The 24,758-nt window shown below is 45.4% G+C and overlaps 1 protein-coding gene across 1 annotated transcript; it reads right to left on the reverse strand.

Moving 5' to 3' along the window:
• Positions 1–353: 353 nt before the first annotated feature.
• PMFBP1 (polyamine modulated factor 1 binding protein 1) lies at positions 354–22,202 on the reverse strand. Its single transcript, XM_061172422.1, has 17 exons — positions 21,987–22,202; positions 18,260–18,430; positions 17,155–17,265; positions 14,318–14,444; positions 14,063–14,220; positions 12,405–12,645; positions 9,876–9,993; positions 9,558–9,711; positions 8,682–8,849; positions 8,276–8,413; positions 6,049–6,213; positions 5,323–5,490; positions 4,851–5,018; positions 3,927–4,030; positions 3,350–3,424; positions 917–1,155; positions 354–370 (listed from the first exon to the last, which is right to left on the reverse strand). The coding sequence occupies exons 1-17, from the start codon at positions 22,185–22,187 to the stop codon at positions 354–356; spliced, it is 2,523 nt and encodes an 840-aa protein (XP_061028405.1). The 5' UTR covers positions 22,188–22,202.
• Between the last annotated feature and the right edge of the window lie 2,556 nt (positions 22,203–24,758).

Raw genomic sequence — 24,758 nt, forward strand, 5'->3', positions numbered from 1 at the left:
CCCCTATATACGTGAAAGAGAACTATATGTTTTAGAATTTAGGGAAAATAGGGATGAACACATTGCTGGGGACCTGAGGGGGCAGAATTGTCTGCAAGACGCCACGAGCTCACTGAGGCTGCTGTGCTCATGTCTTTATTTTAGAGTTTGGGCCTGGAGATGGTAGTATGGTTCCAAGGCTCACTCTGCCGCAGGAAGTAGACAAAACTCAATAAAACATTAGCATCTTGCAGAATAGGCTGGGACCTTGACATATTCCGGTTAGAGCTGATCCAAGTCAAGAGAGAGGAATAGGAACTCACTGTCCTCTGAAAAACATGCGTGGAAATGATGCTCAGAGCAAGGCGCTGATTCTAGCAATATGAGGAACCTGAGGGAACAGGGAGGAAATGACAATCTTGATTTGAGGAGAAATTAATGAAGTGATTCCTCAAGGACTAGTCTCGTGGCCAGGCAGCTCTGTTGCAGGTGACTTCTTCCCTTGGGGGTACCATGGAGTCTACAGGTGGCAGAAAAGGTAGCCTTGGACCCAGGCTGTACAGGAGACCAGGGCATTCTTGTGAGGTTTCCAAAACACGTTAGAGGAGAAAAATGCCTATTCTGCCTGTTCCCTTCTTATCCTCACACCTCCCAAAAGGGACTGGGTCAGGGGAAGGGATAGGTCTGAGATAGGAGGCACTTGGGTATCATCAAAGATTCTTAAATCAGGATGAGCCTTAATTCATTTGCCTCCCCCTTTACAGAGGAGAAAACGATGATCTCTGGTCCAGAATAGCTAAGCAAAAGATTTGTTTTTTTCCCCTATTTGAATTTCCAATCCAGTGATCTCTTCAAAGTACGCTTTTTTTTTTTTTGACCCAATGGACTAAGAAAGACAGCACCATAGTAAGTAGCAAAAGCCACATGGTGGACATACCTGAGCAGTGGGGCATCCCGACAGACTTGGTGATGTCCATTCTTTGGCTCACAGCTTGGGTTATCCCCCTCCAGCCCAAGGTGCCGTACACTTTCCCCCTTGATGTGGGGTCTGTTTTGCTTGGGCATAGGGCTTTGGTATATACCCTTGAGGGCCCAGCTTTCAGCTTCTTCTCCTCTATTTCATTCTTTAGTTTCGTGTTTTCCTTTTGCAGATGGACCAGTACATCGTGGAGGTGGCTGGGGAAGGAGAGGGAAGGACAGGTGGGTGTTTGGTCTGCTTCAGTTCCGTGGACGCCCAGTTCCTTCCGGAGCTGGTGCTCTCACGCATGTTCTGTGGAAATGGAGGCCTATGTGCATCCCCGGGAAGAAGCCCAGGCCTGGGGTTGGGGTGGACCCAGAATCAGCACTCCTGACCCACTGTGTCATGTCAGCTCTGGGCTAGTTTTCTTATCTGTTAGATGGGGACCGTTGAGTCTGATCTGCCTTCTGGGGTTCATATAAAAATCCAGTTTGACAAATGATAGAAATTTGATTCAAAGAGCCAGAACAACTCTGATCACGTGTCCTCAGTTTCTCACAGCCATGCCTAGGAAACACTCACATCCAATTCTGATGCCAAAGCCCAAGTTCTTTTGCCTCCCTTTGCTGAAAGGTTGAGAACACAGGGGCTCCCGGCTCTGTTGAGAGCTTGGGCAAGTTACTTGTCCCCGTTTTATGGAAGAAATGGCAGCTCCAATGTAGGTGAGGGGAAAGGTAACTGAGCATACCTCCTGTGGCTCAATAAATGGCAACTGTTAATACTAACAGCCTTATTTCTCCAAACCAGTGTTGACAGAAGTGAGTGACAGTGGGCTCTGGAACCAGGCTTCCCAAGTTGGGATTCTGACTCTGCCACTTACTGGTCATGAGACCATGGGCAAATTATGTAGCCTGAGTTTCTCCCTTTCTTCATCCTTAAATGGGGATTATACGTGCACTGAACATGTGAGGTCTTATGAAGATTAAATAAGTTAACACATGTAAAGCAGTTGAAACAGTGCTCCTCATGAGTAAGCAATAAATATTAGTTGAGCTCTTGTTATTATGATTAAAAGATGGTGTTCCTTCAAATAGGATCAAGCAAACTCAAGAATGAGTTCTTTGTGAAACAAACAAACAAAAAAAACCCAAAAAACTTTCCAGAACTTGGCACAATATAAGAAAAAGCCTGAAGTGCCCGGCTACCTTCAGATTCTGACAATTTCTCCTTTAGTTAAATCCTTTCAGAAAATGTTTCTGTACTAGTGAAATATTTTATGATCTTTTCTAGAGGAAATCAAATAGAGAATTCATCCTCAACTGCTCCTCTGGGCGTATTCTTTGCCCTCTTGCTCTGTATAAATCTGGCTGGCCGTGAAGACACCCCTTCCCTTGTAGCTCTTCATGTTGTTGCCACGCTCCTTGTGCCACTGGGCCTGGAGGTGGGGTCCTCGAATGCCCTCATTCCCTGGCTCTCTGCCACTCTCTCTGGTCCACTCCTGTCAGCATCCCTGATGCTTTCAGCATCCTGTACTTTTCATCCAAGACCTGGCCCCTCAGTTCCTTGACCTCCTTATTCCAGTGATCTTTTCCTCTCCTTCAACCCAGACACTTTCCTATGGTCCAAGCTCAGGACACAGCTTTCTAACTGGGGCTGCATGAATGGGTCCCAGGTGTGCTGCGATACCTCAGCCCTTGGAGCAGGGTTTGGCACAGCTGCTGGTTGGTCACCTTTACCATAAGCAACCCCATCCAAGACCCTCCCAGTGTGCCAAACAAATGTGGTCATTTTCTAAGTGTTCCCTGACAAAAGGTTGGGAAACACTGCCCTGGAGCTTGTCATTACCTGTTACTATGCCACCTCTGAAATCTCAGTTTTAGACATCCATACTTTTGCCTCTGTTCCCAAACTTCCAACACTCCTCCCGTACCACACTCTATGCTGACCCAGCTTTGACCATGAGGGTGAACCAAGGCTGCAAGTAGATGGACCCAAATGACAACATGGGACAGAAGGACCCCACCAACCTTGACTGCTCACCTCATAGAGATGTTCCTTCTATGTTCTATGTCCCTTTGTTTGGAGAGCTCTCCGTTACCACAGCTTAGCCACTACCCTAACTAATACAGTCTGCTTTTCAGTTTCTGTTTCCTTCTCAGCATTCTTTCTGACTTCTGAGAACTGTGGAAGGTGACAGTGGAGAGGGACATAGAGACTATTAACCCCCTGTTTTATTGTTGGTGAGGGCACTAAGGCCCAAAGAGGTCAAGTGGTACGCCCAAGGTCACACAGATGCAGATTCGGGACTCGGGGTCTTTCTCCACATATCCAGTGAAAAAGCCAGCCCTGGTTCCTGGCTGACTCCTTTCCCTGTGGCCCAAGCTCCAGCCAGGGGGGCGTGGGATGACTTACTCCTTTTCACCAGTCAGCTTGGTGATATATTTGACCTGTTCACGGAGCTTGTTTCCTAGTTTCTCATTGGCGATCCTGTAATAAAATTCACAGAAGAAAAGAGTTCCCCAGACCCCTGTGAGCAAGAGCACGGGTTGGCTGAAAAGGACATTGGGTGCTCCTGGCAAGGCCTCTTCCGGGCCCAGACCCCCCGCTCATCCCCCAGCCCCCAGAGCTAGAGCCCTCCTAGCAGCTGGCAATTAAGAGGACTCTCTACACTCCCATGCAAAATCACTGTGATCCCAAGTGAGTTCAGGGGATCCAGGCAGTGAAGCCCGACACCAGGCTGGGAAGAGGAAATCTGATCCACAGGAGTATCCCTTCTGTCTGGAAGCTGCTCCATTTCCAAGTGCGCGGGGCTTTCTGAACCTGCCTGAAGGGTTGCGGCCCCTTCATCTTATTCCCAACATTTGGGTGTGGGCTGAGACTGGATCAGTTTCCCAGGAGGGCTGTGTGCGTGTGTGTACGACACTATTCTCTGGCACATGTGTGATTCCAGCCCTTGGAACCCTGCCTTACTGTTTTCTTCCTCACTTACTTCTGCTCTTTTGCCCATTGCTCCATATTGGACATAATCTGATCATTCTCTCGGTGCAGCGTGCAGGTATCTTTGGGCGCAGACCGCTGGGGCAGGCAACAGGACTTTGGTACAAGAAGTAAATGATATAGTAAGGGGTGGGAGCACAGGCCTGTCACCTCCCTTCTCCCAAATCAGGTCTCCTCTCTTCCTGGGAGAAGAAACATTGACTCTGCTGTCCAACCCCGAGGCCAGAGTTGGAATTGCCATTGCAGGCCTCCACCTCCAGCAGTGCATTATCACAAAGGTGACATCTGTGAGCAGACACCACTTATAGTAGAGACAAAGTAGGTTTGTACATTTATAATAATGATTTTCAGGCCAAAGGTAGCAAAGTGACTTATTCTAAAAAAGCAATACGTTAAGCTTTTTAAAAAACAGATAAAAGAAAAAATATCTGGTGGAAAGGGAGGGCTTTTTTTCTAATTTGGGCAAAGGCCCTGTGGCCACCCCAAGGATATCCGGGAGCCTCCTGCTACAAACTTCACTGCTCAGAGAGCTGGGCATGCCCGAAGAGCTCTTAGCCGATTCTACTGCAGGGTAATTGAAAGTGTCAGGAGGGGCTCCGGAGGGTGACTGAGCAGTGGATTATCTAAGTCGGGGCTGCTGGTGTACCTGACATGGAGATGGCACTCTCTCTCCTCTGGATTGGGACCTTTGTTCTGTTCAATATCTCTACCAACAAAGTCACGGGAAGATGGTTGGGTCGAGACAGCCGCTGTGGGCCTGGAACACCCAGACCCCGCTTTGTACTGAATAGAGGGGGGTGTCCTTTCCTTGCTCCCAGCCACCCACACCCCCACCAAAGGGTGCCTGTCATCCAGGCGGTCGTGGGATGTTCTGGGGGCACTGGGAGGAAGCGACTGGGGGTTGAGGAGTGCCCACCTCCCTCTCGTCCGCGAGGAGGTTCTCTCTCAGGGCGCGCATTTCCTCCTGGAACGCCCTGAGCTGCTCCTCTTTAGCGGCCAGCATCTTGAGGTCGCTCTGGTGCTGCTTCTGCCACTGCAGCACCTGGTTGCTCATGTCCTCCAGCTTTTTGTCGAAGGCCTGCACCTGCTCGGTAGCGCACAGTGAGGAGGGAGACCCCGGCTTGCCACCCTGACCCTGGAGGACCCACGACAAGGCGGGAGGGCGCTTTCTCTGGGAGGTTCATGAGGGAGTGTTTTATTTCCAGCGGCCAGCAGAGGGCGCCCCTGCTCTGATAGTTGCCGCCTTCCCGGAGCTCCCAGAGCCCAGCAAAAGGGAGGGCACCTGTTAGCCGCAGGGAACGGCTCAGGGCGAAGTACACAGCTGTGGGGCAAGAAGAGACCTGGGGGCCCTGGGCAGGACAGCAGCCGGAGCCCGGGCTGCTCCTCACCTCTAGCTCACTCTGCTGCTGGAAGCCCTGCAGTTTTTTTAACTCCACATTCAGCTTTTTCATCCTCTCCTCGTAAGCAATGACTTCCTCTTCCAGCTGAATCTTCCTGTCTTGGGCCTGTGTCAGACTTCGGTGAAGACTGTTTGTCTCTGAGGTCGAATGATTGAGCTTTGGTAAAGACAAAGGGTTGGGGGGAGAACGGCTGTCATTGCGCTTGGGCCTCTCTTATGAGTCCTGAATGCAGAAGGGTTCCACCAGTCCCACAGCCCCTACTCTCTTCTGCCCAGGGTGGCACAGACACACCTGGTCCTGGTCACCTCGCCTAGTGTCCCAGGGAGTGGTGAGAAGTGACAGCGGTCAGTCTTCTGCATCTCCCCTGCCCCTCTCCCGTTTCCTCTCTTTCCAATTCTATGAGCTCATCAGCCAGGCATGATTAGCACAGGGATGGGGCATGAATTTCCCTGAAAAATCCAGGTCTTGGGAAAACCTTGCCCCTGGGTCACCCATGGACAGAAAGACTTGTTAGATTTGGCCTCTATCCCCCTCTTCCCCAAAGCCTCACTAAGGAGAAGCAGGCCTTCTCTGGACAGACATCCCAGCCGATGCAAGGGTTTGCAGGTGGCCTTGGTGACAGCCAGCCATGCAGGAAATCGACTCCTTCACCTTTCGTGCTGCTGGGATAACTTGGATATTAAACAGCCCTGGAGATGAGAGGGTGTAGCCCACCTTCTCCAGGGCCTGTGTTAGGTCGTCTTGGCAGGAGGCTGACTTCCGGCATACCTCCTCATAGACTTCTTTACTGACCGTGGTCTGGAGGTATTGCTTCTCTTTCGCCGCAGCCTTGTCCAGCTGAATCTGCAGACTCGCCATGGTCTCCTTCTGAAGGGTTATCTTTAGGGAGGGGAACATCACTGTCAAGGCTCATGGCCACAGAGGCATTCTCTGTGTCCACAGAAGATGGACGAGCACTGGGCTCTCTCCTCTCTGCACGAACTACCTGCCCAGTAGCCTGTGACAATGCCCACTTCCCCTCACTGTTGGAAGAGGAAGAGCTGCCTTTCCAGGCTCTTCTGCACCCCTCTTCCACACTTCCTTTCTAGATAGCATGTCCTCCCAATACAAGGAGTACTGGGCCATGATGTGTCAAATACACGAAAAGTCCCTTCCACAGACTCCGCAGCCTTTGATGCGTGCCAGCCAAGCACGGGTCCTACATTTATAACTGGATGGTTTCTGTTAATAGTTAACTGTCTCATGGTTAGGGTTAGGGTTAGGATTAGTGTTAACCTGGAATCCAATTCTAGGTTAGGAAATATGATGCAACATTTCAGTGGTGTGCATTATGCCTCAACTCCTGACATAATCCACTAGACTTGATGCACCATGAAAGCAGGACTGTGTGTGCTTTCTTCATTGCTGTATCCCCACTACCTGTAGCTCAGAGCATGGCATATAATAGGTGCTCACTAAATATACTAAATGATTTATTTGGACTGAATGAAATAGTGCATTGGGCAATACTAGGGATGAATTGGACATATAGTTCTGACAGAGTGTGTTTAAAATTGAAATATGGACTACTGATGAAAGGAAATGCAGTTTAGAATGCAAAACTAAGCCTCTCTCTAACGGCTGTTTCCATTGATTCAAAAGGTTTGTTATATGTGGGGCATGCTTTTAAAAAATTGAACATGCTTACACACATATAAACTCCTCCAGCCTCTGGATTCCCATCAAAGGAATTCTGATATTAGTGCTGCTAGTTGCACATTTACATAACTACCTTTCTTTTGGCAAATGCGATAACAGGCCTATATTAAATACTTAGGCAGTATTCCTTATATTGAAAGCAGTTCCTTGGGGATTTGAGTGATTCAGACCTCAACTCTGGATCACACTAGAGGAGAGATTTATATCTCTGAGTGACAAAACTCCAGAAACATCAGTGCCTCAGACCTTTGCTGTTTAATATGGCAGCCACTAGGCACATGAGACTATTTACATTTCAATAAAACTAAAATTAAACTTATAAATTCAGTTCCTTAGTCATACTAAGCCATATTTCGAGCACTCAATAGCCATATGTGGCTAGTGCATATAGTGTCAGGTAACTCTAATTTAGAACTTTTCCATCATCACAGAGAGTTCTATTGCGTAGTGCTATTCTTACACTTAGAATGGTCATAGTATTTTAAGATGAACTCTTTATTATGAAGGAATCAGAGCTGCTTGGTCTCTCATTTATAATTCAAGAGACTACCTAATCAAGATGCTGTATTTTTTTCTTGTCCATCCAGAAAGATGCAATGGATTCATCTGGGGCAAGTATTGCCATTCGTGGTGAAGGGAAAAGAGGTTTGGTGTAAGAGCCAGATGACCCAGGTTCAAATACTGCTCCGTCCCATCACCTACCAATGAGTCAGCCTGGGCCTCAGCCTTCCTCTCCTCTGTAAACCAGCAGATGGAAGGCATGCCAAGGACTTAAGCAGACAGTCAATAAATGATGACTGAATGTGAGCACAGTGCTTCACATACATTAGATGCCATTTACTCCTTTTGTCTTTATTCGTGTAATGAAATATAACCATGTCCCCTTTCATCCCATTTTTGTGCTTTGGGACTATTTTTGGAAGTGTTCCCTAGCAAATTGCCCCAAACAATGGGCTCACTCAACTCTGGTCTAAAATGCAACTCTGGAAGACTTGATGCCAAAGCCCAGATGGTTTGGGGCTCCACCAGATATTAAATAAGATCTTCCACATGTGGAAGAAATACGTCTCGGCCAGCAAGTGGGTGGCACTTCAGGAGGGAAGTGGGGGCTCCGGTGCCCCAGAATGCACATGGGCTGGGCAGTTAGTGGCATTTCTGTGATGGAGGAGAGCTAGGTGCCAACTTCAGGTCAAGGGTCAGAGGGTTCAAATTTCTCACCCCCTTGGGGTTTCTGTCTACGCACCTTACGAGTCAGCTCCTGGTTGATTTGCTGGGTGCTGTTTTGTTTGCAGAGAGAGGAATCCAGTTGTGCAGAACATTGCTTTAACTGTGATTTGAGATTATCATTTTCCTCCTCCAACTTTCTCAAATTCTCCTTTGACTGCTCCCCCCCGATTAAGGAAACAAAGCCCAGAACGGAGGTGTTACCTCAGACTCCTGCAGAAGCCCCTCCTTCTGCCCTCACGCCCAGCTCCACTTTGCACCCCGTGTATCTCAGGCCTTCTCTCCCCTCCTCACTTGTCTTTCTTACCCTCCCTCCCTTCTCTCCTGAAGTCTGAGCACCCTCAGCCTCTGTATCCCACGAGGCCCAGCTGGGCTCAGGTCTGGCCCTGGATTCTTAATCCCGAGGCTTCCCAGATTCTCCTCACCATCTTTTCTTTCTTTTTTTCTTCCTGTCGGAATATCTCGAGCTCTTGCTCCAGTAGCTTCTCCTGCTCTTTACTCTTTTTCAACTGCTCCCGTTTCTCCTCCAGCAGCCTGGTTTCCTCCTGGAGCTGTTCTTCTAGACTGCATTTGGAGGAGGCTTGCTTCCTGTTCTGAAAAAACAAAAACACGGGGCTGAAAGTCAGGCACCATATTTTTGGGGAGAAAAAGCCCAACCCAGACAATTGTGCACAGGGATGGCTGAAATAAATATGAGGACAACTCCTTGGTTATTTAGTGTGTTTAACAAGAAAAGTTTCCTCGTAGGTTCAGCAACAGTTTTTCTTTGTTCAATTAGAAATACCAACTTATTTTATTTATAGATCCAGGTCCCACTTACTTACCAAGTCTTTCCACATAAAATACTCTTTGAATAAATTTTAAAAAATCTTAGAAAAGCACAAAAAGAATAATTCAAAGTTAAAAAACTTTAAATCGACTGAGAAGGATAGCTTTTGAGTCCTAGAAAAAGAAATAATACTCTTCTTTGACTGTTTTTAAGCTTAGCCCCTGAAAATGCTTATTGGTCGTGGGAACTGGAGCTGACTGGCTGGCTTAGCATTCTAAAACAAATTCTGGACGAGTAGTTTGCAATGGATTGGTGGTGGCATCTTCCCAAATAAGGAGCAATGCAATTTTTTTTTTTTGGCCACACCGCTCGGCTTGTGGGATCTTAGTTCCCCAACCAGGGATTGACCCGGACCCTTTGCAGTGAGAGCTCGGAGTCCTAACCACTGGACCGCCAGGGAATTCCCAAGAGCAATGCATTTAATCTGAAACAGAGCAAATGCTTGAGCTGGCTGCCTACTTGCCCTCCATACCTGGTGTTGAATGTGATTTATACGATCTAGCAGGTCATTCAGTTTTACACCCTGCTCAGTCACTGTCTTCTGAAGCTGCCTCTTTTCCTTCTCTGAAATTTCAAGTTTTCTCGAGAACTCAGATAATTCTGATGTCAGCTCTTCTATCCGTTTCCTAAAGCAAAATGGCAAAAACAGGTGGATGGACTTCAGGGTCCATGTTGGTGGACTGTGGGCTGGCTGCCCGGGGCTTGCTACCCAATTCCTGGGCAGCAGCCCACAGGGTCCCAACTGGCTTATGAGGGACAGAGCCTCTGTCTGGAGGGGAACCTGTGGTACCTGCTGAGTGCGAGTTCCTCCTCAGCCATTAGGGAATCCTTCTGCAGCTTCCTATGGCAATCCTCCAGGTTACCCTTTGCCAGAATGGCCTCTTCTTTATATTGGGCTGCTTGCTGAGCTGCAGAAGACAGGAGATAACCCAGGGCATGTCCATGTGTGAAGGGAGTATGTGTGAAGATCGGACTCTCAAATGAGACCAGTTAAAAAGTCTGTTCCTTGGGGCTTCCCTGGTGGTGCAGTGGTTAAGAATCTGCCTGCCAATGTAGGGGACATGGGTTCGAGCCCTGGTCCAGGAAGATCCCACATGCCGTGGAGCAACTAAGCCCGTGTGCCACAACTACTGAGCCTGAGCTCTAGAGCCTGTGAGCCACAACTACTGAGCCTGAGTGCCACAACTACTAAGCCCGCATGCCACAACTACTGAAGCCCGTGCTCCTAGAGCCCGTGCTCCACAACAAGAGAAACCACCGCAATGAGAAGCCCGCGCACCACAATGAAGAGTAGCCCCCGCTCGCCGCAACTAGAGAAAGCCTGTGCGCAGCAACAAAGACCCAACGCAGCCAAAAAAAACCAAAAGTCTGTTCCTTCATTCTGTGACTTACTTTAATTTCCAATCTGTCCTCATCTCTATTTCATTATCATTCCTAAGGAGCTCTGATAAATTATCTGTCTTCAACTACCCACCAGCCGTGAACTCCTTCTTGACTAAAATTAAACAAATAGGTCGAAATTGCTTGGTATCTCTTCTGTGACTCATCCTGTCATTGAGGACAAATCCTGACCCTCATGGAGTTTAGAGTCTAGTAAGGGAGCTGTAATTGGTTCACCTGACATAGAGAACACAGTAATGTTAAACTCACACTGACTGTGAACTCAGGAAGCAAGACCAAAGCGGGTAAGTACAGTTGAAGATGGACTTATGGAGGAACAGAGGCTGAGCTGGGCCTTAGAAGAAGGAGGAGAAAGGGAATTCTCGGGGTGGGGGGCACAGTTAAGGGAATGGGGAGGGCATGTGGGAAGATGATGGGAAGATATCAGCTTAACTGGAAAGGAAAGTGGGAAGGAATGGTGAGAGACAGAACTGAGGAAGTGCGTGGACTAGAGGGGGTTTTGGAGGACGTTGAAAGCCTGAGAGAAATGTTAGACATGATTTAGTGGGTTCTTGAGCAGGGACCTGCCATAAAGGAAAGAGTGCTTTAGGAAAATTGGAATGGATTCGAATGGAGAAAGACTTCTGACAATATCCTTTTAGCCCACGTCCTTGCCTCCACTGGGTATGAAGGAGTAAGCTGCTTACTGGGGTTTCTCTACACCAAATATCTCCCCACTTCCTGTAGCTTCTCCTATCATTTCTACTTAAATATCACTTTTCTCTCCGTTTTTTTCAGCCTGGGATACTGGAAGAAAGATGGTGTCACTATGGAAAGAATTATACACCCGGAAGAAGGGAGGAGGATTTTTTTTAATAGGGAAGAGAGTAGGTTCAGCCTTGGGAATGTTGGGTTAGTGGGGAAGGTGGGTTGGTCAGGTGGAGCTAGTCTCTAAAGACAAGACTGACCAGGTGCCAAGTCAGGGCTGGGCCTCTAGGCATTGGAGTCACCTGCAGAGAAATGCAGCTACAAGGAGCAGAGGCGCTCATCAAGGAATGAGTGTAGAGGGAGAGGAGAGGGCAGTCTTAGAGATGGGTGACCACTGTCAGGGCAGGAGGGAAAAGAGGAAACAATGGTGAGATTTATGGAAGAACAAGGGACCTGTTTTGTCTCCAAAGCTAATAAACAACCGTTGAGGTGCGGGGGACCAACAGTGTGAACACCCAGAGAGTTAGAGGAGGGCGAGGAAGGAAGATGTGCTTTGGACCTTCTTTTTTTTCCAAATTGATACATCACTCACATAACATAAAATTTATCCTTTTAAAGTGTACAGTACAGTGGTTTCCGGTAGACTCACAAAGTTGTGCAACCATCAACATCTAATTCCAGAACATTTTTATCACTCAAAGGCAACCCCATTTCCAAGGCAAGAAGTCACTGGTGACCTCTGAGAAAGCACTTTTGGCAGAGGAGCAAGGACACAACCCACACTGCAAGTGAATGTGTGTGGAGACCAAAAAAGGAGAGTGTTAAAAACCAGGGAAGGAAGAAGTGAATGGTGTGACAAAGGTCCCAGAGACGGTGGAGAGGAATGTGGTGCAACGAAGCAAGGTACAGAGCCCTGTGCTCTCCGTGGTGAGGAAAGGAGAGGACCTTCAGCTGAGGCTGCCGAGAAAACGGTGGGCGTGTGAGAGCAGCGGTCCGCCTTCCCAACCCGAGCACCTGCTGTGTGATGGGGGCTTCAGAGAGAGGGTAAGGTTGGGGTGAGGGAAGGAGCTTAGAGGGCGGTCCTAACTGCTGTGAGATGAGATGAGATCATGAAGAGATTGGAGTGAGAAAGTGGTGAGGGAGAGGGACACGGCCATTTGGGGAAAGGAGGGGGCTGCTCTGGCCCCGTGGGTTGGAGTGTGTGGGGACAGTGCTTGCCCGGGGGCCTCACCAGCCAGCCTGTGCTGCTGTTTGGCATCTTCGAGACAGTCCTTCAGCTTCTTGATCTCAGCTCCCAGGTGCCCACACTCGGCCTTGCACTTATCCTGTCTCTCCTCCTGGATGGCAATTTCGAGTTGACTTGTCATGCATTGCTGCTTCTCCAACTCCATCTCCTTTTTTATGAGGGTGTTCTTAACCTGCGCCAGGTCCTTCTCTAGCTCGTGCAGCATTTCATCGTTCTCCTGGAGGACCTGAGGAAAGCAAAGTGTTAATGCTGATAGAGGCCTGAGGAGCGGCAGGGCGAAGTCAGTTAGAGATTGTCTTGAGCCCTTTTCCAGCCACCATCTTCTCTTGCCTGGATGTTGCAATAGCCTCCACCTGGGCTCCCTGCCTCCCTGTAGCAGTCAGAGATGGGCTTTTACAAATGCAAGTCAGATCTTGTTATGCCTCTGTTCAAAACCTCCACTGGGTCCATCTCACTTAGAAAAAGGCCGAAGTCCTTACAACAACGTCCCGGGATGCTCACGATCTGGTACTTGGCTACCTGTCTGACCTCACCTCTTGCCGCCCCACCCTCTCTGCTTCCGAGCTGACTCCCACCTGAGGGCACTTGCCCTTGCTATTGCCTCTGCCTGGAATATTCTTCAAGACTTCGGCCTGGGTGGCCCCCTTACTTCATTCAAATGTCTGCCCAAATGTCACCTTATCAAAGAGGCCTTCCCCGACCACTCTGGGGAAAACAGCCAGCAAGCTGTTTTAGGAATTCATTAGTACCTAACATTTTATTGTATATTAGTTTTATTTGTTTGTCTCTAAAGACTGGAATGTAAGCTCCATGAAAATAGGGACGGCACATGTTTTATTATATTCTTCATGCCTAGAAGAGTGCTTGGCATATAACAGGAGCTCAAAAATATCTGTTGAATGAATATATGAGTGACTCGAAGCTGCTTATCCAGACTCCTTGCTTCTTCTACATCATCTCTCCAAATACCTCCATTTTGACTGGTGAATCACCTCCAGACCTTGAAACAGGAAGTTTGAATGACCAGCCAGTCAAATCAATTGGATTATTTCTACTAGCTCTGATAAAAGTTTAGAGTTGAAACAGTACTGACTACAAAAACTTGCGCTGGTTTCAGAGTCTTTCTGCCCTTGGTTCCATTCTTAGGCTTTTCTAGGAGCTTGATTTACGTTGGTAACTACAGATCTTCTAGGGCATAGTTCCACGAATATTTTCAAACTGCATGGTCTGCATATTTGTAAGTTATTTGTAATTAAAAAATGGAAATTCACATGAAATTGTGAATAAGGCTACATATTATTTTATAGCATTTCTTTCTACTATTAGGCATAAACAAAAGCATAAGGGAATAATACGAGTGTGTCCCAAACTCTCTATTGCAGGGCTGAGGAAGAACCCCTTTCTTACAGAGTCCGCATCTCTATTAAGGCCCCTGATATTTTATTTATTTATTACGTGCCATGAGAAATTCCAAGGAAGAGCTCAGAATTGCCCCTGGGCCTGAAGCACCGCAGTCTCACTGCGCATGTGTGGGTGCTCCCCAAGCAATCACAGCGAGTGCGGGGCCACAGAACCCGCTCCTGCCAAGACCTGGCCTCACCGTGCCCTGCTGGCAGTTCCAACCACGGAGCTCCTCGCCTTACCTTGTCTTTCTTCAAACCAAGCTTCTGGGTCTCAGTGAACTGCACCTGCAGCTCCTGCAGTCGCCGTTGCAGGATGACGACCTCCTTGTCCTTCCTCTCCACGTGGGCAGATGTCTCTTCCCGCAGCCCGTGCAGGTCCAGCTCCAGCTTCATCATGTCTGCAGCGGGACGAGACAGAGTGCTTCTTGCTCAGAGCGGGGCTCCGGCTTCCTTGGCTCCCTACCCTCTGCCGCAGCCCGCTGGCCCGCGGTTTACCCTTCATGATGTTTTTCTTCTGTTCCGACACGGCTTCTAGCTCCATGCGCAAATCCTTCACGAGGTTCTGGTACTCCTCCACACGCAGGCACTCGCTGTCTTTCTGTTCCTGCAGGTGCTTCAGTATCTGGGCAGATGGAAGAAGAGCAGGGCAGGGTGAGGACATGGGGAAAGAAAGCTTTATAGAATTCTGAGTGTCCAGAACAGGCAAATCCGTAGGGACGGAAAGTAGAATAGTGGTTGCCAGGGTTTGGGGCAGGGAGGATGGGGGGGGGGGTGACTGCTCATGGATATGGGTTTCTTTTTGGAGTGATGAAAATGTTCTGGAATTAGTGGTGCTGTTGCCCAACTTTGTGAATACACTAAAAACCAATGATTGTACACTTTATTTTTATTTTATTTTTAAAAACATCTTTATTGGAGTATAATTGCTTTACAATGTTGTGTTAGTTGCTGCTGTATAACAAAGTGAATCAGCTATATGTATACGTATATCCCCATATCTCCTCCCTCTTGAGCCTCCCTCCCACCCTCCCTATCCCACCCCTCTAGGTAGTCACAAAGCACTGAGCTGATCTCCCTGTGCTATGCGGCTGCTTCCCACTAACTATCTATTTTACATTTGGTAGTGTATATATGTCAATGCCACTCTCTCAGTTCGTCCCAGCTTACCCTTCCCCCTCCCCGTGTCCTCAAGTCCATTCTGATTGTACACTTTAAATGGTGAGTTTTCTGGTATGTCAATTATATCTCAATTTAAAAAAGTAAAAAGAGTTAAAAAAGAAAGGACATGGCAGACTTCTCATGCTCACACGGAATGGAATGTGCACAAAAGCAGCCACCTCTTCCTCCTTGCAACACTCAGTGTCATTGATAAGGCACCTACTGTGTGCCAGGCACCGTGTGCAGCACTGTAGGTGCTGCAAACAACACAGACACCAATTCTTACCCCCAGGGAGCTGACCTCCTGGTGGCATGAGACAGACAAAGGGCATAAAGTAGTGACTTACAGAAAACAAAAGTTGATAAGTGCTATGGAAGAACCAGAACAGCAAAAGGGGAATGGAGATGTATGGGGCGGGCAGGGGCGAGGCTGTGGGTTACAATTTTAAATAGGATAGATGGGTTGGCCTCACTGAGAAGGTGGCCTCTGAGCAGGCACTTGCTGGAGGTGAGGCATGAGCCATGTTGAGGTGTCTGAGGGACGAGCTCTGCAGATGGGGGTGGGGGCGGTGCTGGCTGATGACAAGGCCCTGGGGGGAGAACATGGAGGAGGCCATGTGGTTAGAGTGGAGTGAGTGATCGGGAGAGGAGGAGGTGAGGAAGTTAGGGGGCAGTCACATCACATAGGGCTCTTAGTCCCTCGGCAAGAACTTTGGCTTCTACCCTCAAGGAGAGGGGAAGGGGCTGTAACCAGAGAAGGCAGGAAGGAACATGTACATGTGGCCAAGGAGGAACAATTAGTTATATGGGCATCAGGGGATGCTGGGGAGATAGTTATGTGATTTCACAGTTGACAGTGAAGGAGGGTTGCAGCATGAAGACAGAGGGGGACAGCTGGAGAAATGCAGGGCAATCACCATCTGACCTGGGTGTGGGCCCTACAGGGACTCAAAGGCCCAGTGTATGCCAGGCCAGCTGAGGGAGGAGAGGACGGCTGGCACTAACTGTGATGTGGGTAGTTCTAGTACGAATAGAATGTTCACATAATGTGAAGGCTTTGGGTAGGATATACATAATGGTGGGTGAAAGTGGATTCTGTTTCTTGAGGAAGTCTGTATCATTTTAAAAAATGGAGTGTCAAAGAAGAATTTGTGTTTAGTAGATACAGAGTTTCAGTTCTGCAAGATGAAAAAGTTCTAGAGATTTATTGCACAACAATGAGAATATACTTAACACAACTAACTGTATACTTAAAAATGGTTAAGATGGTCAATTTAATGTTATGTGTTTTTTACCACTATAAAAAATTAAAAAGTGAGGGAGAAATAAAGACATTTCTCAGACAAAAAGAAAACAAACATGGAGTGTATGAGATCTTGCTGTAGGTCAGGATGTGAATAACATGGGACTGACTTTTAAAATAAATATTGACAGATGTACAAGGAAGAGCTCCAAAGTTCATCCAAAGCTTGTGGGATCAGAAAGTCCTGGAAAAAGAAGCATCTCCACTCCCCAACTAGAGGATCCCTTGGAGAGCTGATGTGTTGACTCTCTCTGCCACTCCGCTTTGCCACTATTTCAGCATCAGCATGGCCTCATGTGGCTGGCTTTGCCTTGTACCTCAAGTTCAGGCATGACTGACTTCAGACCTCCTAGAAGGGACCCTAACCTAGTTTTCACTGTCATATTTGTTGGTCAAATCTTGCAATTTGTTTACATGGTTTAAATGCTTATTCATTATTAGAATCAACTTTTGAGATGGCTTTGAATTTTGAAAACATAAGAGTTTTTTTAAAAGGGAGTGGATTTGAATTAATAACCATCCCTAAATTTGTTGCTTTTCAACTCCAGCCAGAAACTAGAAGGCTGTATGGTTCTTTTGAAGCTAGCAAGCCAAAAGGAGCCTCTGTCTTGTTTAGATGTACCATTGGATGTGAGTTAAGAGACAGGTGCAATTCCAAAATTCAATTCCAAAATCTAATCATGCCAGACACACTCCTTGGGGGCTTGGCATACATTATATACACTATCCTTGTGGCAGGGCTAACCAAAATGACACAAATATAAAATAAAATATAAAATGTACTATAAAAATTTTAAAAAGTAGGAGAACCCAGAATCAAACCCAACTCAGCCCAATCCTACCAGGCACACATAAGCAAAAGTTCTCCCACCTTTTTGATGTCTTCACAATCTTCTGAGGAGCTAGGGGGATGTCGGTGGGTGGCTGTATAGGAAGCAAAGTCTGCTTGTAATTTTATCAAAGCCTCTTCACGCTCCAGAACCTGCAACCCAGCACAAGTCAGTTATGCTGGATGATTAACGCAACTGGCTTATTACTAGTGCTATTTTTGTAGGGTGTTCCTTTTTCAGCCCAAGTTTGTTGCAGCATTATATAATTCATATTATATAAACTAAGGAGAAGGAATTATGTTCTCAATCTTATATCAAGTTTCACTAAGGCATAGACAGTGATTTGTCTCGAGTCCGTCAATGGCCACATTTTGGACTCCCTCTTGATCCTCTGTGCAGTCCAGTTTATGAGGCAGAAGAAGGTTCTTTGGAGGCTGTGATGGAAAGATGTACTGAACCTCTCAGAAGATAGGATTCAAAGTTCAAGAAATAAAGAAGGAAGTTTCTTTTGGAGTGGGTGAATGTGTACACGTTTTTTAAAATTAAAAAAAAAAACATGACACTTTTGTTCTTGTTTGTTGAAAGTAATTCAAATAGAACCCAAGCACTGAAAATAAGAAGTGAGACTCTCCTATCCACTTATTCTCCCCTCTCTCACTTCTACTAAGGGGGAGGGGGCACTATTGGCAATTTACAGTATATACTTCTGTATTACGATCAAAGACTTTAAAAAACAAAAGTGGGATTGAACTATACATAAGATTCTGCAACATTTTCTCAACAGTGTATCGCAAATATCTTCCATGCAGCCCTTACAGATCTGCTTAATCTTTTTCCTTGGCTGTGTATTATTCCATAATATGGATAGCTCTTTAATAATTTCTCTTAATCTCTTTAACTATTTCCCTACTGATGGACACCCTGGTTGTTGTGTGAGATTTTAAGTCTCTTTAGAATCTCAAACTTAGTGTGGGTTGGGGGATGCCTACCATGGAGAATATGAACAAGAGGCAGGGACATGAATATGTAAGACATTTGAGGAGTACTGGCAAAGAGATTACTTTAGGTGACTCTTTTCCCCTCCTCTCTTTCCTCATGGCTTTATTTTGGGTCTCTTGGGAAAATGTTCTAGAAGGAGACACTTACCAAAGCGTTACTGCAGGCTAGCTTATTTCGAAGTTCCTTTATTAGATCATCCTGTTCAGAGACCTTCTGCCAGACTTCAGATAGTCGTTTCAGGGTCTCCTGATGCTCTTGAATCATGCAGGGAGAAGTGTATATATGCACCTTTGAATGATCACCCTTGTTCTTGGGCTCCTGGGATATTTAAAAATAATAGGTTGATTTTGTTCATAATTTTCGAGTCAATTTCAGAATGCCATGAGCATGGAAAATCTCTAGACCTATATTCTAAAAGTTTATATTCATATATGTGAATCAGAGCTTCCTTAACAAAAGAAAAAAATTAAGTGCACACACAGTAAAAAGTTCAAAGAGTTCACAAGAGAATACACTGAAAAGTCAGTCTTGAACCTCCATGACACAGGTCCCCTTTTCCATGACGGTCTGTGTTACCAGTTTTTTGTATGTCCTTCTGGGGATAATTTATGCATATTTATATATGCGTATATGTATAAGTATATAACGCCCTACTCTTCCCCTACCAAATGAAAGTCTTCTGCATACTATTCTAAACATTGGGTTTTCACTTGGCAATTTAGGATATTTTCCATATTGCTATTTGTGGATCTATCTTACTCTTCTTTTAAAATTAATTTCAAACTGCACGAGTAACACACACACACATATATATAATCTTTCTAAAACATTGTAATATTACAGGCAAGTCTAAATTTCTCTTTGACCACCACCTCTAATCCCATACTTGCTGCATTCTCCAGAGATGACAATTTGTGCATATCCTTCTAGAACTTTATCTATACATTTACATACATATAAATGAATATTGTAGAATACATATATTAGTTTGTCTTTTTGAAACATTTTTTTCTCAACAAGATGCCTTAGAAATTTATCCTTGTTAGTACATGTGCTTTTATCTTGCTCTTTTAAATTGCTTTTAAATATGTTTATCCAGTCTTCTATTGATGGGAATATATGTTGCTTCCAAGTTTTTTCTAAATCGAAGCTGAAATGAATATTTTTGCACATAAATCTTTGAGTACCTATTCTAGTTTATGTGTAGGTTAAATTTGTAGAAGTAGTAATCTATTTAAATTGGATCTATTTAAAACTTTGATATTGCACGATTGTCCTTCAAAGAAAACACACCAATTGATACTCTCATCAACATGAATATGGCTGTCTTCCTAGAAGTGCGTTTTTTAAAAAAATGTCTTTCTCTAGATCATCTGAAATCATGCATGAAGGTTACTACCTGTTCACTGGTCTGCACTAATAATGGGGTGAACTGATGCAGACAGGCAAAAAAGAGCAAAAAGTCCTAGTTTGGATGGTAGATACTTTCTCCATTAAACTGTCTCCCTAACTGGGCTTTTTCAGGCAAAGTTAGAAATAGTTCATGTTCACTGAGCATGAAAGCTGCCCATGAGTGTATAAATAATTCAGTGTCTATGTGGAAAAAGGAATGGAAAACAATAAAAAAGTTAAGAAACAGTAAGATGATACTCTCATTATTATATATAAAAAATATATATATGTGTGTGTGCATTATATATATATGTATATTCCAGGTGGACTAAAGCTAAAAACATAAAAATACAAAATTATAAAAGTGCTAGGGCTTCCCTGGTGGCGCAGTGGTTAAGAATCCGCCTACCAACGCAGGGGACACGGGTTCGAGCCCTGGTCCAGGAAGATCCCACATGCTGTGGAGCAACTAAGCTCACGTGCCACAACTACTGAGCCCACGTGCCACAACTACTGAGGCCCGTGCACCTAGAGCCCGTGCTCCGCAACAAGGGAAGCCACCGCAATGAGAAGCCTGCGCACCGCAACGAAGAGTAGCCCCCGCTCACCGCAACTAGAGAAAAGCCCACGCGCAGCAACGAAGACCCAATGCAGCTAAAAATAAATAAATAAAATAAATAAGTTTTTAAAAAGTGCTAAAAGACAATATAAGATAAACTTTTGCAATTTTGGGGGTAGTGAAGGCCTACCTAAACAAGACATAAAACCTAGAATCTATAAAGAAGAGCTAAGAGATTTAACTTCATAAAAATTAAAAAGTTTTGTATGTTGAAAAATACCATTAATAAGAGAAAATGAAAAGTTACAAACTGGGAGAAAATATTTATAACTTACATAATGAAGCATTATTACCTGTAATATATTAAGAACCTCCTATAAGTCAACACAAAAAAGACTAACAACCCAATAAAACACTGGTTAAGGATTTAAAAGCAATTCGTGAAACAGAAATCCACAGGACGGATACACTATGAACAGGCTCGCTACTTCATTCACAAGGGGGGCGCTGTGATGGGCCTCCCAGGTCCCCTTCAGCAGTGAAGGACTTACTCCTCCAGCTGCTGGGGGTGATGCCCTAAGATAGCCTCAGCTGTCAGCCCTTTTGGGGATTGCCTGGGCTGAAGAGAACTTTTGCCCAAGGTCATGTCTCGCCCTAGGAAGACAGCTCACATCCAATCACTGATCAACATGGAGGTATAAAGGCCAGCTCCCTTCTCCCCAATTTAGAATTGCTCTCAAGGCCCTTCCAGCCCCAGAGCTCCCCATGAGGTTGGCTGAGGCCTTTGCTGGGACCATCAGAGCCCAGCTTCTCCATCTGCCCAACCCTGCTTCCTTCCCCTTCACAGGTGTTGATGCCAAGAGCTTTCTCTAAAAACATCCTGCATACCAGTCTGTCTCAGAGTCTGCTTCCTGGGGAGCCCAACCCACAGCTATTAGAACTAAAGGAAATAAAAACTGAGAAAATGAGAAAATCTATTTTTTTCCCCATCCATCAGTTTAGCACAACTTAAAAAGACTGAAAACATACCCTGTGAGTGTAGGGAAATTACTGTTGGTAAAAGTGTAAACTGGTAGAACCTTTTTGGTGTTCAATTTAGGAGTATCTTTAAACATTAAAAATAAGCATTTCCTTTGACCCAGCAAAACCCCACTTCAGGAATTAACCCCATAGAGATAAGGATGTTCATTACAGCCTGTTTGTAGTAGACAAACAGGTCAGTAGATGGTACAGGGTACAGTCATACTACAGAATACAAGGTAGTAACTAGAAGAAATCATCAAGATATACATTTAAAAAGCAAAGTGTAGAACCATATTTATAAAATGACTCATTTATGTAAAAAGAAGACTCTAACTTTTTACATAGCAATAGGATGGGGAAGATTGCCAGAACATTTCGAGTCATTGCCTAGGGGGAGAAGAGTGGGGTGGAGAAGGCTGAAGGTGGACTTTTACATTTGATCTCCATAATTCTGTCTAGAGAGCCTATACTGTTGTATTACTTGTGTAATTTTAAAAAGCAATTGAAAGAAAAAAGAAACAAGTTCAGTCACTTCTTTGCTATGTTTTGTAGCTTTCTCCTCCTATTTGATCCTGAAGCTATGGTTTCCATGAGTCCTGTGACCTGGAATAGCCCCCTGCCGGACCCCCATGGCAACATGGAAGATTTGAGAGCTCATTTGGTAATTCACTTTCTGCCTTATTTGAAGTGGTGGCTCCTTATATTAATTAAGGAGCCTTAAAATTCCTAAGGAGCAATCTTACAGGAGATGTGAAGGCTGGAAGTTCAAAGCTGAGGGCTACAAAATTCAAGGGAAGGAATGACAACTGGTTGAAGGTTTGGGTTTCTGGCAGAGAGGCTGGGACTGTTACAGGGACCACCTGGGAGCTCCTGGTCTGAGTGGTTTGGTTTAAGTCCTACCTGACCGACGATCCTGCTGAGCTCCCCCTCCAACATCTTCACTTGGCACTCCAGTAACTCGATGTTGCTCAGGGAAGTCTGGTATTTATCCCTGTAGAGGTTTAAGCTCCTTTCTAGGGAGAGGATTTTGTCCCCGGCCAAGGCGAGTTGCTCCTGGGCCAAATGGAGCTTCTCCCTTGTTTTCTCATTATGATTTCCCATTTCCTCCTCATAGAGAATCACCTGTTGGTGTAGGAAAAAACAACAACACTGAACCCATGGAAGCATCTAATGAGGAAAGGATATTGCTATAAGACCACATGCAGAGGAGTCTCATATCTTAACTAGAAACCCAGATGCAAAGAATAGGCCCAGCTCAGATCTAAAAACTACAATACATAAAATCAGAATGTTAATGATTAGAAATTTTTTTTAAAAAGTTTGTCCTGTTTAGATGGTAAGCTTCTTAAAGGCAGGGACCATTTCTATTTCCCATTCTGTCTGGTATGTAGTTAATTCAATAAAGACTTGTTAGTTGATTAATAAGAATGAATGTATAGCTCCATTTTTTAAGGGCTTAAAATGCCAGTATTCTTTCTTTCCTATGTATTCTCTAGAGGTCTAATTTAGAAAATGTGGAGCCCCCCGTGCACACAGGCCCATGTCAGCCAAGTTCCCTAGAGACAGTGGGAGAACATGACCCGAAGTTCCTCTGGGATTTGCAGCATCCTTATTTAGGTTCTTTTTCTTCCTAATCAATTTATTAGGCAACCAACTGACAGATATTTATTGAATGCTCACGAGCACTGTTTTGGGTGCATAGGGGTATGTATACCTATATAACATAGGCTCCTCCCTCAAAGAATTTACAAACTCTTACAAATCGGGGAGAGAGACGATTTAAAATTAGCAAACAACTGTTGAGTGAGCTAAATTATATAGCTTGAATTATATGTGTTGAAAAAGTTAAGAGCAGGAGGGTCATCAGGAAGGCTTCATCTGGGTTCAAATAGTTCAGTAGAATTCAGACAGAACACATTTTATTGGTCTAAGCTAATATATTTGCTGCCTGTCATTTGAGATTCATCTTGGAAAAAGATCATTTAGTTTGAGGTGTTTATTTGGTAAGAAAAAGAGGAAAGGAATAGTTTATATTCAAACGTTTATAACGGAAGCTCATATCCCCTTGACACTCACCATCCCTTTGCATGCTAACCCCATTCCAACCACAAGCATCTTCAACTCTTTGCCTGAGGGTTGCTCTGGCCCCAGGAGTCCACTCAAGCAGAGGAGCAAGACAAGGCAAGTGACAAGTACTGGGGAGTTTAATACCCTCAGGTGCAACCCTCAACCAATGACTGGGGTGGTTGGCTGGGATCAGTCTGAGGTGTGTTCTACATTATCTCCCAGAGTTCTCCAGAGGGATTGAACCCCAGTTTCCCATAGCGGTGATCTTCTTAATAGTGATTTTCTTTATGGGCTTTCCGCCTTTGTTTGACTCACTTCCCTATTCTCCCACCATGCTTCCTGGGATCACCTCCTGAATTAACTAGTATTTATATTCATCTCCTTGTCTTAAGATCTGTTTTTGGGAAACCCAACATTAGACAGAAGTTTGATACTTCTGTGAACAAAATATTGGGGGAACTTGGCAGAATGCCTAAAGTAATTTTTCCCATTTGGGGCTCTGTCTCAGTGACTGCTGCTTGCCGAATCCCACACCTTGACTTTATTTGGGACAATAGTGAGCCTCACTAAAACACTGCATTTCCTTGCCTTCCTAAGAACTAGCCGTAGCCATGTGACTAATTCTCGCCAATGGTATATAAGTGAAAGTGTTGTGTGCGGCTTCTGGAAAGTGTCCTTAAAAGGGAGGAGTGTGCCTTTCTCTCCCCACCCCACCTCCCACCTGATTATTTGGAATGAAGATGTGATGGTTGGAGCTCCAGCAGCTGTCTTAGGCGGCCTAGAAAATGGAAGCCTTGGGCTGATGATGGTGGTGCTGAAAGACGGAACCCTATGTACCTGATGACACATGTAGTTACCGTAACAGTCCTAGACTACCTCTCTCTGACCTTCTTTTATATGTCATAGAAATAAACTATCTTATTTAAGACACTATTACTATGGGGTTTTCTGTTATATGCAGCCAAATAGAATCCCAACTAATTCAGGGTCACTTTATCTAGGCTGGACTCTTGTTTAAGTTAAGATGAACCAGACAGTTTTAACACAGCCCTGCATTAGCTTTATTAAACCATGGTTTATGCTCACAGGCTTTGTCCCAGATTATATTATGTAGGATAACCTTTCTTTGTTCCTTTCCCTCCCAGTCCTTTTCAGCAAATTCTTATTGGCCATAATATTTCCTTTAAAAAAAATTCCATGTTCTTTAAGGCCCTTCATAAAACCCCTGGAGTTAGTTCTTAAAACAGCAGCATTCAAGATAGATCTTGGATTTTTTTTTTTTTTAAATCAGTTAATTAATTAATTAATTTATTTTTAGCTGTGTTGGGTCTTCATTTCTGTGCGAGGGCTTTCTCTAGTTGCGGCGAACGGGGGCCACTCTTCATCGTGGTGCGCAGGCCTCTCACTATCGCGGCCTCTCTTGTTGTGGAGCACAGGCTCCAGATGCGCAGGCTCAGTAGTTGTGGCTCACGGGCCCAGTTGCTCCGCAGCATGTGGGATCTTCCCAGACCAGGGCTCGAACCCGTGTCCCCTGCATTGGCAGGCAGATTCTCAACCACTGCGCCACCAGGGAAGCCCAGCCCTTGGAATTTTATCTTTAAAGGC

Source organism: Eubalaena glacialis, chromosome 18, assembly GCF_028564815.1.
Source record: "Eubalaena glacialis isolate mEubGla1 chromosome 18, mEubGla1.1.hap2.+ XY, whole genome shotgun sequence".
NCBI lineage: Eukaryota > Metazoa > Chordata > Mammalia > Artiodactyla > Balaenidae > Eubalaena > Eubalaena glacialis.